General features: G+C 35.8%; 5 protein-coding genes across 7 annotated transcripts; 2 read left to right on the plus strand and 3 right to left on the minus strand.

Annotated features, from left to right (window-relative positions):
* Positions 2740–6442, plus strand: LOC107642603 (GATA transcription factor 26; the record flags this gene model as incomplete). The annotated part of the gene is given in 7 exon segments (XM_016345999.2): positions 2740–3120; positions 3767–4196; positions 4429–4501; positions 4608–4711; positions 4947–5133; positions 5230–5341; positions 5797–6442. Coding segments are annotated over 7 exon segments (1592 nt in total), but the record flags the coding sequence as incomplete, so codon positions are not given.
* On the minus strand, positions 6121–8055 carry LOC110271710. The gene is made up of 2 exons (XM_021122881.1): positions 7898–8055; positions 6121–7864 (listed from the first exon to the last, which is right to left on the minus strand). The coding sequence occupies exon 2, from the start codon at positions 7744–7746 to the stop codon at positions 7246–7248; it is 501 nt and encodes a 166-aa protein (XP_020978540.1). The 5' UTR covers positions 7747–7864; positions 7898–8055; the 3' UTR covers positions 6121–7245.
* On the plus strand, positions 8452–12312 carry LOC107642602 (histone-lysine N-methyltransferase, H3 lysine-9 specific SUVH6). Of its 3 annotated transcripts, none has more exons than XM_021122880.1 (4): positions 8452–8644; positions 9179–9377; positions 9469–12130; positions 12176–12312. In XM_021122880.1, the coding sequence occupies exons 2-3, from the start codon at positions 9216–9218 to the stop codon at positions 12100–12102; spliced, it is 2796 nt and encodes a 931-aa protein (XP_020978539.1). In that variant the 5' UTR covers positions 8452–8644; positions 9179–9215; the 3' UTR covers positions 12103–12130; positions 12176–12312. The 3 variants fall into 3 exon arrangements, with proteins under 3 accessions (XP_020978539.1, XP_020978538.1, XP_016201484.1); XM_021122879.1 differs by having other exon boundaries at positions 9212–9377; XM_016345998.2 differs by having other exon boundaries at positions 9215–9377.
* LOC107642604 (expansin-like B1) lies at positions 12355–14141 on the minus strand. Its single transcript, XM_016346001.2, has 4 exons — positions 13880–14141; positions 13207–13313; positions 12807–13121; positions 12355–12726 (listed from the first exon to the last, which is right to left on the minus strand). The coding sequence occupies exons 1-4, from the start codon at positions 14010–14012 to the stop codon at positions 12529–12531; spliced, it is 753 nt and encodes a 250-aa protein (XP_016201487.1). The 5' UTR covers positions 14013–14141; the 3' UTR covers positions 12355–12528.
* Positions 17538–18395, minus strand: LOC107640008. Its single transcript, XM_016343555.1, has one exon. It carries the CDS (start codon positions 18393–18395, stop codon positions 17538–17540), a length of 858 nt encoding a protein of 285 aa, XP_016199041.1.

Genomic DNA, 19448 nt, shown 5'->3' on the forward strand with positions numbered 1-19448 from the left:
TTTTTCAGTAAATAAAGTCAAGAGAGAAATTGTGAAGAATTTCAATTCAGCAAGAAGCTCATTTTTACAGTTTGACAATTTGGTAAATCATGTTACGGGGCGTCGCTTAAAATGATAACCGGAGATTTTTGTGGCCATGTCACTATACTCCTTAATCACCGCAGGATTAACATCACAATTAAAACTTAGTATTTTGTAATATTCAAATCAAGACGCGTAGGACCCTTAGATCAATCTTATTAGCCTAATCCAACGGTGATAATTAGATTTGTGACCACAAATAGTCACAGACACATGAATGTTTATTCCCTTATTATTTTCTCCCCAGAAAAATAAAAAAACTCACCCAGTATTTATCAACATCATGTCATCACACACGGAAGAATATTTAATAGTGAGAGTTAGTATCCTCATCAAATTATTAATTTAAAATATATATAAATAGGAGGAAAAAATTGGAATAGGCCAAATACACATACACCTTGTTTCTTTCTCATATTTTTTTTTTGGTTGTGAGCTTCAATTCCTTTTTATCTTTAACCTCAAAATATTCAGTGTATATGAGTTCTTATTAGTATATAATAGAAAACCGTCTTGAGGCCAAAAATGGATGGTGAAGATGAGATACTTCTAGATTTTATTTGATAATGATTTGAAAAGAATTTAATTTATTGTATTAATAGTATAAAAAATTTATTAAATTATATAATTAAAATAAAATTTTTTTATACTAATTAATTTTGACACACTGACAAAAGTGTTTTATACAGTTGTACAATTACATTCATTTTTTTATTTATGTAATCAATATAAAAAATAATTATTTTTATTGATGTGGTATTACATAATTAAAGACGCATATAAAATTATTTTATACAGATAGTATATCAAAATTAAATTCTAATATTAATAACATAAAATATAAATTGTTTGAAAAATTGATGACAAGCAAAGGAGAAAAGTCCATAGTCAACAGGATATATATGAGAAATAATTTTCCTCATCGTAACCCTTCTGTTTACCTTATAAGTTAAGCTTAAACAAAGTCTAAAATTTCTTTCTGATTTAACACAAAAGCAAATTGAAATCTTTTGAAATAACATTCAACAACAACAGGGTAATTAAGTTAAGAAATATAGAAAGGGCAAAAAGAAAAGAAAAAAAAAAAAAGTAAGAAAAAAGGCACACACAAAATAAAAATAAAAATAAAAAATAAAAAGTTGAAACATTTACTTGCTATGCACAACACAAAGAGAGGTCACATATACACAAACCTGTTCCTCCTTCTCTCTCTATTCTTACCTTCCTCCTTTCCTCTTTTCACAAACCATTTTCTGAGATTCCTCCATTTCTGTTTTTCTCTTCCATTGGATTGTACAGATTCCCAGTTACAATACACACATCAATCTCTTCAATTCTACTTGTTCTTTGGTTCTTCATTTGATTTGTTTTTCATTAAGACTGTGTAAAGACAAACTTTTTTCTGGGTCTATTGGTTACTGCTGTTATACCATTCTGGGTTTGTTGAAGAACAAGATAAAAAAACTAGACTTTCATAGAACTATTATAATTTTCAAAGAATTTCCATTTTTTTAATTTTTTAATAAATAAATTATTTTTCCCCTTTTTTTTCTCTGCTCTTTTTCTTCATATTCCTTTTTTATTCATTTCTGGAATTGACCAATTTAATGGAGAGTGTTCTGCGACTACTTGATAATTTTGAGATGTGTCAAGGGAGAGTGCTAGCCAATCAATATAAACTAATAAAAAATATTTATGTGTGGTCTGAGTAATATTCTGGATTTATCCTAATTGAAAAGTTCAATTAGTGTTGTTGCCAAGAGCATTTGGGATTGAAAGTTTGTGAAAACATTCATTGATTTTTTCACTTTCATGCGTTTCCTCATTCCTTGTTGGTTTTTGTTTCCATTTGAGTCTGTTTGAAGGATGAAGAAATGTAACTGGAGCTAAATTAAGCTGAGTTCAATCAAAACCAATTAGATGGGACTTGATGATAGGATGACTGAACACTATTGCTGTTAAGGTGTTTATCAAAATGAGTCAACCCACAGTTCAGGTCTTCACATTTGCATTGTGTGAATTTATATATGAAAGGACAGAAGAGAAGGGAATTATGCATTTGGGAAACTTGCCCATTGTTAATCCATTCCTGTCTTCTTAAATGTTTTCACAATGTTGTGTGCATTTTCCATGAGATTGATTTCTTGTTGTATCAGAGGTTCTTGGTCTAAGCATTGTTATTGTATTCATACTTCAATAGAATCTTGCAACTTAATCCTTGAAAATTTCTGTTGCTTTTCTTGTAATATCAATGTGGTTTCTTAGTGTGGAACTCATTGATACCAGTTTGCTTTCAACATTTCAACATTTACTCATTAAGCTCAAATGCAATCACTGTGTTCAGTTCGAGTGTAAATGAATATTATCAATTTGTGTCTGAACATTACCTTCTTGAGGTGCCTGATCAATTCAAAATTTGTTTCCTGGTGAAAGATTATTGATATGCATTACTACAACATTTGAAACTAGTGACGGATAAAAGGAAAACAGTCAACTCTTCAAACTTGAGTTACTAAGTTATGCATCATGAATTTGATTATCAGGAAATATGAATATATGAATATGCGTCTTTATAGACTATCGAAACCGAGATAAATCTGTATTGTTAATGAGGGTGCTTAATGGATGTAGATAGCTTACAATTGAGCATTGCAACAGGTACACCACTTTGGCGCAATGGGCCACCGGAGAAGCCAGTGCTATGCAATGCGTGTGGATCTCGATGGAGAACAAAGGGAACACTTGCAAATTATACCCCTCTGCATGCTCGGGCAGAAGCTGATGATAGTGAGGATCAAAGGGTTTCCAGGGTAAAGATTATATCATTACATAAGAACAAAGAAATGAAATCTTTAAAACGAAAGCAGAACCATGATAGTGTTGTGGTATCTGGTGGCCTCACCCCTGATTACAAGTACAACCAAGGATTTGGAAAGGCTGTAGATGAAGATACAAGCAATCGTTCGAGTTCAGGATCAGCTATCTCTAACACAGAGAGTTGTGCTCAATTTGGTGGCACAGATGCTAGTGATTTGACAGGTTGGAGTTGGACAAATACTGTGCTGATTTCACTGTCTTCATAACTAATTTGGAAGCATTGGCCAATTCTTTGGAGTTATATTAAATTTATAGCCTCTAAAGGATAATGAATTTGGATAAACCAAAGTGAATCTTCCCTCTAATTTACCTCATGTTTTTCACCAAGAAAAGTTAATCCAATAAATAACTTATATACATGAGTGAAGGGTGAAGATTGCTAACATTCACCCTATAGCAGTGATGGTTAGAATTCTCTTAGAGGGTTTGCTAACCTTCACTCCTATAGAGTGAAAACATTAAAGGTGATATTGTTAACCTTCACCATTATAGCATTCCCCATACATATATATCCACCAAGAAATTCTAATTATGTCTTTCAACATTATAATGGGAAGTTCCAACAATGGATAGGTTCATCTATCTTTTAACTATTGTAATATTCTTAGGTAATCTTTTGTTTAGTGAATAATAGTAGAATGTCATGATACCTCTGATTTTTCTGTCTTGTTTGCCATCAGTTGACTTAGCTAAAGAACTTGTAATATGATGTTATTTTAAAAAATATGTAATGTGCTGCATATCAAAGATGGTTGCTATATGTATTTTGTAAAAACCATCATTCTGATATAATGGTTTGGTTATTTAGGTCCTGCTCAGTCAGTGGTTTGGGAAGCCATGGTGCCTTCCAAAAAGAGGACTTGTGTGGGTCGTCCTAAGGCTTCTTCTGTTGAGAAGCTAACAAAAGACTTATGCACTATACTTCATGAGCAGCAATCTTATTTTTCTACATCTTCTGAAGAGGAACTTCTGTTTGAAAGTGAAACACCTATGGTCTCTGTTGAGATAGGACATGGAAGCGTTCTTATAAAACATCCTAGTTATGTAGCTCGCGAAGAGGTGTCTGAGGCTAGCGCTGTTTCAGTTGATAACAAACAATGCCTAGTGAGTGAAGCATATTCAGATTCTGGTCCCTTTCTTGTGTATAATGATTTGAATGGTATGAACTTCTCATCCTATGGAGTCGACAAGGTTGAGAATTCTGCTGACCAAGAAATGCAGGAGGAGCAACTTAAAAGGCATGCGTTCTTACACAAGTTTTCTTTCTTAATTCCCAGTCCGTTATATTTTATTTTTGTTAATTAACATGATAAAAAAAAATTTCATTAACGTGTGTATATTATCGATTTTATTTGAGATTGCGACTTGGGGAAGATGTAATTGAGAGTTTGAGACAAATGTGCAGAACTTGTTTTAAAGTAGTGACAAACATACCATGTGTTCATTGATATTTCTGTTCCAAAATTTCAGTGACAAATCTCAGCTTGAGAGAGTACAAATACTTGGAGACCATAATTCCCCATTGTGCTCAATAGATTTAAATGTGAGTGTCATCCTCCTTTGGTATTTCTCACTTTCCTATACATTGGTAGGTAGCATCTTGTATCCATGAAATTGTTGAATGCTTTACATAATTGCTTTTTCAATAGGATGTAGTAAACTACAAGGAGTTTGTGAGAAACATGACAAATGAAGACCAACAGCTATTGCTGAAGTTTCTTCCTATGGTTGATACTGCTAAACTTCCTGATAGGTTAGAATTTCTTTTATTTGTGGTCAATAGTGTTTCTTCAATGTTGCAAGTTATAACATAGTAAATCTAATGCAAAATTGCCATAATTCGAGCATGCCAGTAAAATCAAAGCCATTTATTTCAGCATATCATAGCAATTGACACAGATATTTCAATATTTATGTTTAAAAAATGATCGAAATGCTTTACACAGTATACAATTATCGACTTATCACGGCTGGTCATGTATGTGCAGCCTTAAAGTCATGTTCAATAGCTCTCAATTCAAGGAGAACTTGACTTATTTTCAGCAGCTTCTTGGGGAAGGTGTCTTCGATATCTCTTTCTTAGGGGCAAAACCTGAAGACTGCAAAACTTTGAAAAGGCTTGCATTATCCAATCTGTCAAAGTCAAAATGGGTAGAACATTATAGTTACCTGAAGGTTTGTGCCAATTGATTATCTCGATTCAATGCTATAAATAAAACTATGTATAGAGAAGCTTAACTGAAATCACATCCTTGTATCTTATGGATGCAGAGATGTAAAACCACAGCTGCAAAATCTGTTAGTCAGGGATCAACTGGTAAAGCATCATCTAATTTTGCGAATGTGAAGAGATTGCGTGATGGCCGAAATCAAAACTCTCCAGGTTAGCCATTGACTTCAATTAAGATAAAAGCACATCATATGCCACGACTTGGCTAATATTCATCCCCTAAAGAAATAATACAATGATGTGATAGTTGGGTAATGGAGTAGGTAAAGTTGGATCCTTTCCATATAGTAGTTCAGTTTTTCATAAATTACCGGTAAATTAATTTAGTTTATATTCAAAATTATAGAATATTAAGTTTAAAATAATATGTACATACAGCATGCTATTTTGATCATGGTTATCTAAATCATAAGTTAACATGAGAGTTTACGAGTTTAGGTCCCCAAATTGACTTTATGATTTCAGCTTCATGGTTTAGTTTACATAAGCTCCCCAAGTTTAGGTAAACTCTCGAGTTTGATAATGTTGATTTTAGTTATTAATTATAATTATATTTGTTAACTGGGGAGAGGGTTCCCATTGTTAACACTCATCCCTGCAAATTTCAGAACTGAAGACCATGATGAGGAGCCCCAAAGGAATGACCATAAAGATTGGCAGTGAGGGAAATGAAGTTGTAGAAGATGGCTCTTGCTATAGTCCAAAAAGCCTGTTTGCTTTGCCTCCTGATGCTGCCTCGCTCTTGCAAGTTTCTTCGAACTTTGTTGAGGAGAGTTCTGATCATGATGTTTTGGTAGAGGTCCCATCTAATAGTTCATTCCCACAGGCAGAACTTCTGCACCCAACATCAAGCTTTGGTGCTCAAGCAAGCACAAGTAGTAGCTCAGTGTACTCACATTTTGTTCATAATTAAGTACTCTTCACTGGTTTACTTTCAGTTCTGAGAGTCTGCAGCACATTTTGCAATATCTTAAAACACATGTTTGTTGTGTTTTTTAATTTCCTTGCAACCTCTTTGAGCTTGGATTGCCAACTATGCAAGTTGGTGGCTTTTTCTTTTTGTTTTATTTTTCCTTTTGGGTATAGGCAGATTGTAACATATAGCTTGAAATTCGGAGTCACAATCTCCAGAGTTTTGTATGCTATTGTAGCTTGTTTTGTGAATAGTTTTGACCTCCAATTTTCCCCTCATAGAAGCCCTGCATACCCCAACTTTTTTATAGGCAAATAAAATGAGAACACAGCTTTATGGGATAAGCATCAGTGCAAATACTAATCTGTGGTAAGTCAGCATAATGCAACAACGCATTCTTTAAGTTTGAATTAGGCTTTGGTTTAGACGAGTACCAGCTGAATTCTTAATATGACTGATGTCTAGTTCTCTTATTTGATATTCACATTTTTGGGCTGTAGTTGAATTTTCTAAAAGTCTGAATTCATCAATATTTACCTTGACCAATGGATATGATAATAGAAATTCATTCTATTAGGATTGATAAAAAAAAAAAAAGAAACAGTTGGCCATTTTGCGAACTCATACGTTGGCTATTATTAAATACTTCCATTATCATTGTCATTACTATTTCAATAATATAATAAATAAGTCAATCTTTTAAACCCCAACATTTTTTTAATAGCCGATAACCTATTTCATTTAACCAAGAAAGCTTTTTTAAAGGATATGCAACAAACTATGAGGTAGCTCGAAATTTTGAACAAGCTATAGTGGTGTATATAAAATAGAGATCAAGAAAAAAATTTGTTTAGAGTTGAAATACACAAAAAAACTAATAAAAATAACAATAAACTAGATTAGAGTTGAAGCTTCGATGCCACAGATAAAACATCCAGAACACAAACCCAGTCAGGGTCCTTACATGTCCATAACAGAATATATAATATCATTCACAGCAGGTTTGGTTTTCATTTAGAAATCTACAAATCATATAGTTTGAACAAAGTTTCTCTATCACAGTTCTAGTCCAAACCTTTGATAGAAAATAACCTGCATGTACTAATAGTTATAGCGTGGCATTTGATCATATAGTTGATCACACCTACTGGGATAAGACTTTGTTGTTATCATCGTCCGGCCACCACCTTGGACAAGGGAAATCAATGCCACCAATCTCCACAACATCCAACAAATCAGCATTTCCAATATCATCATCATCATAAGCAGCAGCAGTACCACCACCACCACCCGCTTCCTTGTTACCAGAGCTCAATTCCTCAACTTCTTTCTCTGCTAGAAACCTCAAAACATCAAAAACAATAGAGCTCTTATTTTTCTTCTGAACATTTTCTTCTCTAGGAATCTCCAGTGCACAAGCCGAATTCTCCATGTTTTGATCTTCTTCTCCACACATCACTTCATTTCCTTCATTCTCCAGTATTGAGATTTCCCAGAGATTCAATCCCCAAATAAGCCCTAGAAAAATCACTACCTGATTGTGGCTTTGAAATTTTCGATTTTTTAACCTGCAACTCATCAGTATCTTCATCAACACCATCTCGTTTAATTCCCAGTGGGCTCCAAGAGACCAATTCCCTTTCATCCCTTTCCGTCAGCTGCACCTCCGAAAACCCTAAATCAGAATCCCTCTCCAAATTGACGCTCCGCGCTCCTTGTTGGAATGACCAAAATCGACGAACTCCAGCGACTCGTTGAAAGCCGTGTAGTGGTCCAACGGCTTCTCGCGGGAGGTGGGAAATGACGACTTCTCAGGCGGCGTGTGAAAATCGTCGTCTTGCTCCTGAGTGCTTCCACCGGCGTCAAAGCTTTCGGAGCTCTGAGTCTCCGGCAGCGAAGACATGAATATGCCGGCAGATTCCGTCTGGAACATGGCGGAACTCGGTGGCGCAGCCTCGTCGCAATAAGTCTTCCTGTGAGCGAGAAGTTTCACGAAATTGGGAAAGGAAGTGAAATGGATCTTGTTCTTCCAGTTTGCAAAGCCAAAGCTTCAAGGTTCAAACTCTCTAACCAGTAATCACAAACATCAAAGATTCAAAGCTCGTTTGCTGGTGTTCGTTCTTCGTAATCGTCATTCACATTTTCCCGCCAAAACTTCCACAAGTGTTGTATTGTGATCCACTGATCCTTTCATTTTTTGGGCCTGCAACATATTTTTCACAATATTGAGGCTCAATATTAATGGGCTTTGTCGTCAGACAAAAAATCCAAATAAAAAAACTGTGCTCTTTTACCAAAAAAAAAAAACTATGCTCTTCCCTGTGTATGATCTATGATGACGTCATGACGTACCATCTTCTTCCTTCTTTGTGGTGTGTAGTGGCTGTTTCGCCTTAGTTTTCGTTTTACAGAGCACAAGCTTCTCTCGACCAAAGGCTGTGACTTAAAACATTTTTGGTTTTCTGATCTGAAGATATGCTGTGAGAGAGTTGACAATCGAAGCTTCAGGATCGATTTTTGCTCTGCTTCTTGCATTTCCTAAGGTACCTTATTCCCATTTGTTCTTTAATATGCATGTTAGTTACTTCTTCTTCTTATTCTTCATCATTCTGAGCTAGTTTGGTTGAGAAATGAGAAATGATTGTTTCAACATGTTTGAAGGAGTGGATAGTATCGATTAATATTTAACGCTCAAATGCAATATTAGGTTTTGGTATTTGGGTTGTTCATGGCCTTACGGGAGGTGACCTAGTTTGTGTGAAAGGCATCTGGTTGTTCATGATTTTTAATGTGTGTAATCAATGACGAGAAAGATGCTGTGAAGCGGTGTGTGGTGCTCTTGGCCCATTTGGGCTACTCTTCTTTGTCTTAACCAACGCATGGAATTTGAAGAAGCACCAAATTAAACAAAATGTATTTAAATAAAATTTCTGAAATCGCAGGCATCTAACCTGTATTTTTCCATGAAGTTATGCTGTAATTAAATTATAATAAAAACCAGTACAAAATGGTGAGATGGTTTGCTATTTTCGTTTTTCTGATGTCAATGCCACAAATCATGTGCTTTTTGTTTAAAGAAGAAAAGACTGTGCTGAATTTTGAGTCATCTGCAGGATGGCTGCATCTGTAAGTAATGGTTTTGAGAAGGCCTTGAGGGAAAATGGGGATTGCAAATTTCATGCCCCGTCTGAGTACAAGCGACGTAAAGTTTCTGCTGTTCGTGATTTCCCTGAAGGATGTGGACCGTTTGCTCCAAGGATTGAAGCAGTTTTAAAGGTATATATTTGCTGGTTTTGGTTCTGCTAAATTTGCAACTAGGATAAGAATGGTGAACATTCCTAGGGCTGATACTGTTTTAATTTCCCAGTGTGAGGACAATAGCCAGCATCCTGAGTTACATGCCAAAACTCTTGTCCAAACTACTGATTGCAGTTTGAATAAGGAAAATCCAGTCATCTCATCTGATCAAGTGGATAGGCCTCCTCTGGTAAATGACGAACCTGCAAAAATGTTGCTGGCAGACATGGAAGCTTTGGCAGATACAGAGTCTGGAAGAGCTGTGAAGTTGTCTTCTCCAGTTGGTGAGGTGGCTGGTTCCAGTGCTTGGACGGAGAATATGCTAACTAGAAGCTATTTTCCTCGAAGGAAAGTTTCAGCTATTAGAGACTTTCCTGCTTTATGTGGACGCAATGCTCCATCTTTGCTGAATGAAAATAGAGGGGTTGAACAGAACATGACTGTAAATAATGACCACTTGAAAAAAGTAGCTGCCACTGAAATGAAGGAAGCTGAAAATAATGCTCAAGATGATTCTCGCAAGAGAAAGCTTGTGGACATAGTTTTAGCTGATTCTGAAGGGAATGCTACAGAGAATGTGGATAAGCAGGATGTATGTGAACCACCTATTGGGATAAATAAGCAACACAAAAACCCCAGAGAAAAGAAAATTGAACTTCCTACAGAGATTGATCATCATCAGGCTGAAATAAATTCTGGTGAAGCAGAAAATGAGGATGCTATACCAGTTGAGAAGACATTAGGAATGGAAATTATAGTGTACCCTGAAGTCCAGGCTCTTGAGGCAAAGCCTTTGCGGGCTGTATCAAACAGGAAAGTAGTGCTAGCGTTGAAGTCTGGGTCAGAATGTTTTCTGAGGTCTAATAATGGTCCCTTCAAATTTAAAAGTATTGATGGTGCAAAGGAAAGCAAAGGAAAGAAAGATGATGTCTTGGTACGGCTTGGCAGGACTAAGACTGCTACCAGGACTAAAGATGGCATACATAATTCTAGGTTGAAGCCTCTGAAGAAGAAAAAGGAAAATGCTGCTTCCCATGACAGAGGTCAGTTAGAAATTTTGGACAAGGATTGTGTTGATCCTAATCAAAATGGTGCGGACTTTCAAACTGTCACAAAACCATGTAGTTTCAATGTCAATGTTCCTCCTTTTGGTCATAGTAAGTTGAGTGATAATGAGAATGACTCAAATGTTACTAGACATAAAGTGCGGGAAACACTACGACTTTTTCAAGCTGTTTCTAGAAAGCTTTTGCAGGAACTAGAAGCAAAGAATGAGAGGGGAAGGGTTGACTTACTAGCAGCAAAGGTCCTTAAGGAGAAGGGGAAATATGTTAATGAAGGTAAGCAGATCTTGGGATCTGTACCTGGGATTGAAGTTGGTGATGAATTTCAGTATAGAATTGAGCTTAATATAGTTGGCCTTCATCGCCAAATTCAGGGCGGTATAGATTATGTGAAGCACAGTGGTAAGATTCTTGCAACAAGTATTGTTGCATCGGGAGGCTATGCTGATGATTTGGATAATTCAGATGTATTGATATATACAGGACAAGGTGGTAATGTGATGAACTCTGACAAACAACCTGAAGATCAGAAGCTTGAACGGGGAAATCTTGCTTTGAAGAATAGTAATGACGAACAGAACCCTGTTAGGGTGATTAGAGGTGCTGACTCAACAGATGGAAAGTCCAAGACGTATGTCTATGATGGACTCTATCTGGTTGAGGCATGTTGGCAGGATATGGGGCCACATGGGAAGCTGGTATATAAGTTTCGGTTGCGAAGAATCTCTGGTCAACCAGAGCTTCCTTTGAAGGAATTGAAGAAATCTAAGAAGTTCAAAATGAGAGAAGGTCTATGTGTTAATGATATTTCTTATGGGAAAGAGCGAATTCCAGTATGTGCTGTGAATGTCAGAGATGATGAAAAACCCCCACCTTTTAAATACATAACCAGCATGATTTATCCTGATTGTGATCTCATTCCTGCAGAAGGATGTGGTTGCATTAATGGTTGTTCTGAGTTGAGATGTTCTTGTGTAGCCAAGAATGGGGGTGAAATCCCATACAATCACAATGGGGCTATTGTAGAAGCAAAGCCTCTAGTTTTTGAGTGTGGACCTTCTTGCAAGTGCCCTCCAACTTGCTATAACAGAGTCAGTCAACATGGCATAAAATTTCAACTTGAAATTTTTAAAACCAGTACAAGGGGATGGGGAGTGAGATCCCTAAATTCCATTCCTTCAGGGAGTTTTATATGTGAATATATAGGAGAGCTTCTCGAAGATAAGGAAGCAGAACAAAGAACTGGTAATGATGAGTATCTTTTCGATATTGGAAATAACTATACAAACAATACTCTTTGGGACGGACTTTCGAACCTTATGCCTGATGCACAGTCAAGTTCTGGCGGGGTTTTGATGGATGGTTGTGGCTTCACCATTGATGCTGCACAGTATGGTAATGTGGGGAGATTCATCAACCACAGTTGTTCTCCAAATCTGTATGCTCAAAACGTGCTGTATGACCATCATGACAAAAGGATGCCTCACATAATGTTCTTTGCTGCTGAGAACATTCCTCCCCTTCAAGAGCTGGCGTATGACTACAACTACATGATCGACCAGGTCCACGACTCCGATGGCAATATAAAACGGAAAGATTGCTACTGCGGTTCTGTGGAATGTACAGGTAGGATGTACTGAGCCTTCTTGTCAATATCAAAGTTGTTAGGTATGATTATGTACTGAGCCTTGTTGTCAATATCAAAGTTGTTAGGTATGATTATGAACCATATAAGCGACCTTTTTAAGTACATTAATGTTACATCAGACCACCAAAATAATGAAACTGTCTTGTGTACTTTTTCAATCCCATAGATATAAATATATCAGATAAGCGGGATATATTAAGTATATGGAGTATCAGGGAATTTCTAATGCCATTGGCTGCAAAATACAATAAAGGAAGAACAGCTAGGTGCTTTTTAGTGTTATTCATCCAAATTCCACGACAAGTAGATGAATGCCCATAATCTTAGCACTAAAACATAGAGATAGCTCACAGGAACATTCATAGAGTGGCAATAAATTACTAGTGAGCAAGTACATTTATTTATTTGTTTATATTTTCTATTCAAGCTGGATTTGAGTATCATAAGATGCTCCAGCCTTCCAATCACTGGTGATAAAAGTCTTGGACTCTACCCAATAAACCCCTGCACTGCCACTCACTTGGAACCTTAACTTTATGTCACCCCTTGGTGGGTTCTCAACATCAAACACTGTCCCAAACGCCCTTCGCATTGGCCTCCATTCTTTGCAATCTTCCTGCTCCATCAATCAAGTTAAATCTCCAATATATGCAACTAATTATTGATCAATAAATGAATACATGTGCATATTAGTACCTGCCAGAACTGAACGGCAGTTATGTCTTGTGTTCCACCAACATAGAGAGTTACAATGGCTAAGTAGTGTGGGTTGTAGCTGCGCTCATTCACCTTGACTATGATGTTATAGCCACCGTATCTGCATGGTACCCTCTTGTATTCTACGTCCACCACACCGTATTTGAAAAGCTCTACAGATGCAGCTTCGTTCTTGGCCAATCTTGAATAAGCACGTGGACTCATAATGAAGTCGGTTCTGTCTCCCACGCCGAAGTCTGTTACCACTACATATGCTCCATAGTCATCGCAGTATTCTGCTATTTTGCACCTAACCTGATTCACCACCATTTATAATTTGATAAATCAATGATGGAATGGAATGGCAAACACAACATCATTAAACAAATGCAAGTGTTACTTGATAGCATGCACCACAGCCAGATCCATTCCGCCATAGCCAAGACACGCCTGCCACGCTGCCATCGTTGATCGCCGTTCCATATTCGCCAAAGCCACAAGCTCCCGCTATTTGGGGTTTAGAGGGGAAAAAAATTAATTCATATAACATTGCTTATGCAATAATATTAACACCTTCATGTTGCACCTTTTTTGTCTTTGGTTGCATCTTAATGGAGGAGCATGCATCACCAAAAGTAAAGTTCTCAAGCTAATCTTCTTTGCTTAGAAGATAATTGTTGTTTCATAACATCAAGATCATGCATTATGTTGTGTCAAATATGAAATATCCTAATTCCTAGTCAGAAAATGATAGTTTCATTGCACATGGGAAAAGACATGTGTGTGTGTGTGTGTATTAATAGATATATTGAGTGAGTGATGTTAACATTTAAAAGTAGTGAAAATTGGATATTAAACATAATCTAATGTTAAAATGGGACCACAGCAGAATTTAAGAGTGATAAAATAAGTATAGATATAAACAAGATACGGTGAATTAATTGTCTTTTTTATCAAAGATAAAGGTACTTTTATATATTACAAAAGAGAGTACAAGAAGAAAATGAAATTTCTCAAAATGTAGAGTGTATCCATGACTGAAATGCATTAAGGGATAGAAGAGTTTCACGTACTTGGGTTGGCAGTGCATTCAGGGCTGCCATAATAGGTTGCTCTGGAGCACGTAAATGAGTCTTGAGAGGTACACATTAAAGGTAAGAGCATTATGACACAAATAAGGCCAAATTGGTGGTACTTAAGTTCCATTTTGAGATGAAGCACTAATATATATCTAGTGTTTAATTTGAGGATCAATTCAAGAAACTAAAGCATATATGTAAGTATATGAACAAGAGAAAGCTTTATGCTTTATGAGATAAAATGCAATGCAGAGAAGTGATATTTATAGTACAAGGCATTAGGTCTACATTCTGAGTTGGTAGCAAAATTTGTTTTCTTTATTTATTAATTAGTTATATTTTCTTCCACTTGAGACGAAGGAATAATATGCAAGAGGATTTGAAGAATGATGTGTAAATAATATAGACCCTATGATTGACACCTCAAGGGCCAGGGTCATCAATCATCATCATAACATATTGGAACCAATTTATGATCGGAATGGAATAATGCCCAACTTTGTTCTATTATAACAAATTTCAAGGAAGATTGTAACACCGAAAAAGTTAATTATGTTATTAGAGCAGCCTTTTATATAGAATCTAAAAAATAGATTGATTATGTTTCAATTGCATATTCTGAACGTCAGTGTCTATTGATTAATGATGTTAGTTTATTATTACATATTTTATGGTATTAAATTTGACCAATTTAACACTAATAATTCACGTATATGAGAACACTAATAAATTATTATAGATAAAATAAAAGCGTGACATTCTAACAACGAAGATGTTACAAAGATCCATAAACTTGCAGCTATATGTCAAGAATAAGTGTAATAAAGAATGATAGAAGTGCAAAAAATGTTATAAATGAATCAAAATTTATGAACATAATCCCTTCTATAGTCTATAGGTCTAGGCGATCCTCCTCAATTTTCTCTCTTATATTCATTCATGATCTTGGTTCAAAATTTCATATGATAAAAACTGGTAAACTTTGAACAAGCTCCTGAATGGTGAGTTTTGACACATTCGAAGTAATCTCGTTGATCATCATTGATGATATTTAGGTTCAAATAAAGTTAACATGCTTGGTAGTTTTTTCTGTTTGTTTGTGTTTTCATTAGTGAATTATCCAAAATCAAATGCCTCATTTGTATTCTAAAAATATTGAACTTATTTTATAAAGAAGTAGTTTTCTCTCCTCAAACGGATTAGGATTAGAATTAGTGTATTATTTAACATCAATGCACAAAGATATTTTTAGCAGCCACGCACTTTGGTTGTAACGCACTCAGTTCCTTGTCCAACTATTCATCACTCATTGCTTAAACTAGTGCCAACAATAATTCATTCTGTACTATAAAATTCAACTTTAATATGTTTGGTTGCCGTAAACAGAATACGTAGAAGTTTTATTGTATACATGAATTTCATTAGTTAAATTATATTAAACATAAAGAGAATTTTGTTCTATTTTTATCTTTCAATCAAACATTACATTGAGAAGTCACATTTAAGCACGTTTATTACAGGAATGAAGTCCTATAATTAATTCTTGATGATAATGTCGATAGGGTTAGCTGACGGAATTTTGGATCTTGATTATAATTTTCTCGTTTAGATTTTTTTTGGTGACTGAACATAACACAAAGAAAAAACACCTAAGAGAAAGAGTAACACTCCTCTCTAATAATAATGTATAAATTATTAGGGGGTTGTAACCACTCTAGGTACACCTGCTTGTTTAAAGCAGCAGTCTTAGCCATTAAATCAGCCGCTCTGTTTGCTGTACGCTGGATGAGCACTAAAGTAGCTGTCCAATTGCGCTGAAGCATCTCTTTGATTTTGCCAAGCAGATCAGAGTCATTCGTAATCATGCTGGTTGTGCCTCGCGAAACAAGAAGAAATGCATCAAGATTATCAGTTTCACATATGACCTCTTTACACTCGCAATCCCAAGCCATAACAAGCCCTCTCCAAATAGCATGAAGCTCACAAGAGAGAACACTAGAAAGAGGTATACTGGCAGAACAACCTTTCATCCAAATTCCCATGCTGTCTCTAATAATACATCCAAAGCCCGCTAATTGCCAATTTTCAAAAACGCTTGCATCGCAGTTCACTTTACAGACATTCATTGGAGGTGGTTCCCAGTTATATTGCAAAGAGGAAGGAATAATATGATTTTGGTTGGTAACAACCTTAGAAAAATCGCGAGCAGCATGTTGAACTAAGTGAACAATTTTCTCCTTACTCCATGGATCATCTTGATGGAAGATGTCATTGTTCCTATCCCTCCAAATCCACCGAAAGGCCGCTGCAAAGAGAAACTCATTTTTGTTGAGGTTAGAACGAATCCAAGACACAAAATCCAAACTAGAGTCCTCAGCGGTCATTCCCAAATTTAAGCTAATCCAAATCTGACGAACTTTTTGGCAAGTCCTAAAGCAGTGGTTAATATCCTCTAGAGCAAGATAACATCGCTGACAAAAATCAGAAGTAGCAAGACACAAGAATTGTCTAAGCACAGAATCAATCTTTTGACAAATTGAAGTAGGAAAAAGAGTCACTTGCATCTAATAAATAGGAAGAGAAGAAGCAACAGATTTAATTAAGCAAAGCCTGCCTGCTCTGTTAAGGAGCCGACCTTTTCAACTAGCCAGCTTATTCTTGATCTTCTCTAAAGAGTCCGAAAAAATAGACCTAGCAGCTCGAGGATGGTTAAGGTTCACCCCCAAGTATTTGCCTATGTCACTAGTAAAAGGAATATGAGAAACACCAGACAACATTTCCTTCCTTCTATTAGAGATATTTCTAGAACAAATAGCTTTAGATTTTTCAATGTTAACCTTCATACCTGAAGCTTTGCAGAACAACTCCAAGGTGTGCACAACATTCTGAACTTGATTTTTCTTTGCTTTACAAAAAAGGAGGAGGTCATCTGCAAACATCAAGTGAGAAACTCTAGGTCCTCCTCTAGAAACAGCCACACCATCCCAAATACCCTCGTCAACTTGTTTGGAAATGAAGCACGCCAATCTTTCCATGCACAAAACAAATAAATAAGGAGAAATTGGATCTCCTTGCCTGAGCCCTCTGCGAGGTTGGAAGCTGTCCAATCTATTCCCATTCCAAAGGATGGAAAGATTTGAAGCCTGAACACAATTCATTACAAGCCGAATAATTAGAGAAGGAAAGCCAAAAGATTCAAGAGTGTGCTCAAGAAAATTCCAATCAACTCTATCATAAGCCTTTTCTAAATCAATCTTAAAAGCCATAGCTCCTTTTCTAGACTTTGTCCGCTTAAGAAAGTGAAGAACTTCTTGGGCCACAATAATATTATCAGGCGCTCCTCTACCATGTATAAACCCTCCCTGAGTTGGGCTAACAATCTCATCCAAAAAAGGTCGTAATCTATTAACCAGCACTTTAGTCACTAGCTTATAAATTACATTACAAAGGCTTATTGGCCGAAAATCCTTCAATCTAGTTGGAGGGTTGCATTTAGGGATAAGAACAATCAAAGTTTCCAACAAAGAATGGCTTAAAGTCTCCCCTAAAAATGCTTTCTGAACAGTACGCCACACCTCATGACCCACCACATCCCAATATTGCTTGAAGAAAAAAACTTGAAAACCATCCGGCCCAGGAGCTTTGAACGAGCTCATATTATCCAGAGCTTCTTTAACCTCCAACATCTTTTGTGTCCTACTTTAAAAAAAGGAGTACTCTGATCCTTGAAAGCCACCTGAGTTGTTCCCAAAGAGCCAAGCGTGGATGGAGGATCTTTCTTTTCCTTAGGCTCCACCTTTTCATTTGATAAAGACTTCACCTTTGCATTTGATGAGGATCCAGCATGCATTTTATTAGACCCAAAAGAAAATTTCTTACTCACCAAATTGGAGCATATTGCTACATTGACTTTTTTTGGCACTACATTGGGGTCTTTACCCACTTTTTCCTTACCTTTTCTACTAACTGTAACCCATTCATCCTCTTTTGCTTGAGTATCCCTATCCATGCGTGATTCTTGTAAATTATCATGCACAAGACCCGCTGCTCCATGCTTCTCCATAATTGGAATTGATTTGGCATTAATTCCAAATTCAAAAGTTGAATTTTGATTTTTTACTGGGATTTGACTACCTTCTGCCATTTTCTCATTGTTATCCACTGAAAACAGTGACGGCAAATTTTTCTCCTTCACAATGGTTTCCTTCCCAATGTCATTGTTGTTCTCTTTCGCACATTCTCTTGTTACATGCCCAAAGCAGCTACATTTTTCACAAATTAAATTCAAGTGCTCATATTCTATGTCATACATATGACCATCAACTTGAATCTTTTTTATGACTGGAAGTCCCAAGTTAATTTGCACACATGCTCTTGCATACTTTTCCCTTTCTGCAGATTTGGTGGCTAAATCGATGCGGATCGGTTTACCAACAGCTGACGCAATCATTTTCATGGCTTTCTCTTGATAATAGTTAATGTTTAAACCTGTGATTCTTATCCAAACCATGGTAGATCCAAAAGTATTTTCACAATGTCTGAATGAAGAACTCCAAGAATTTAAAAAAAAAAAATTTAAGCATGTTTATTACAAAGAATGCTACATACAGAGCAAATATTTTAGTGGGAAAAAGAGAAATTAACTAATATTAGTTAAATACAAGATAATTACAAGAAAAAAACGTTAATCACTTATTATTTAAGAAGAACAAACATAAAACCTTAATTATGAATGTGTCTATAAACAAAATGAGTCGTCCTTGTCTCCTTGACAATGAGTTCCGAATTATATGTGGTAATCTTATATAACCTGCAAATGAAATGTTAGATAAATGTGTTAGTTATACTACAAACAATATAATTAATGAATCGGTGCTTCGCTACTGGTCGTGAATGTGAAAGCTAATAAGGTTTAAAATGATTCCTGCATGGTAGGGCAAGTGTAAGAAACTCATTGTATAGGAGGCATTAGTATTATGAATTTAATTTTGATGGACTGCTAGAATAAAGTAATTTTATACGTGCATTCAATTATTTAATGTCACATTAGTAAAAATAATTATTTTTTATATTGATCATTCAAAAGAACGAATGTGATTGTACGACTATGTAAAATGTTTTATACAGTTAGTGTATTAAAATTGGTTAAATTACACAGTTGATCCTACACTTTCAGTAAAATTACAAATTAGTCTCTATACTTTAAAAAGTTTGTAATTAGGGTCTCTAAAGATAATTAAAATTTGTAATTTAGTCTCTATCGTTCAAAAAGTGCTTGATTTAACAGAATATTCTATTAAATCAACACTTTTTGACCAGCGGAAACTAAATTATAAATTTTAATTCTCTTTAGGGATCCAATTACAAACTTTTAAAATGTAGAGACCAATTTATAATTTCACTAAAAGTGTAGAGATCGATTATGTAATTTAACCATTAAAATTAAACTCTTAGCATCGTATGCATCATCATCATCAATTATATTGGAACTTTTGTTGGAAGTAGGTGATTCTTAATCTAACCCGTCCATTTGGTAGCAACTCCTTTGTCCAATGAAGCTGCC

Source organism: Arachis ipaensis, chromosome B05 (genome assembly GCF_000816755.2).
Source record: "Arachis ipaensis cultivar K30076 chromosome B05, Araip1.1, whole genome shotgun sequence".
Classification (NCBI taxonomy): Eukaryota; Viridiplantae; Streptophyta; class Magnoliopsida; order Fabales; family Fabaceae; genus Arachis; species Arachis ipaensis.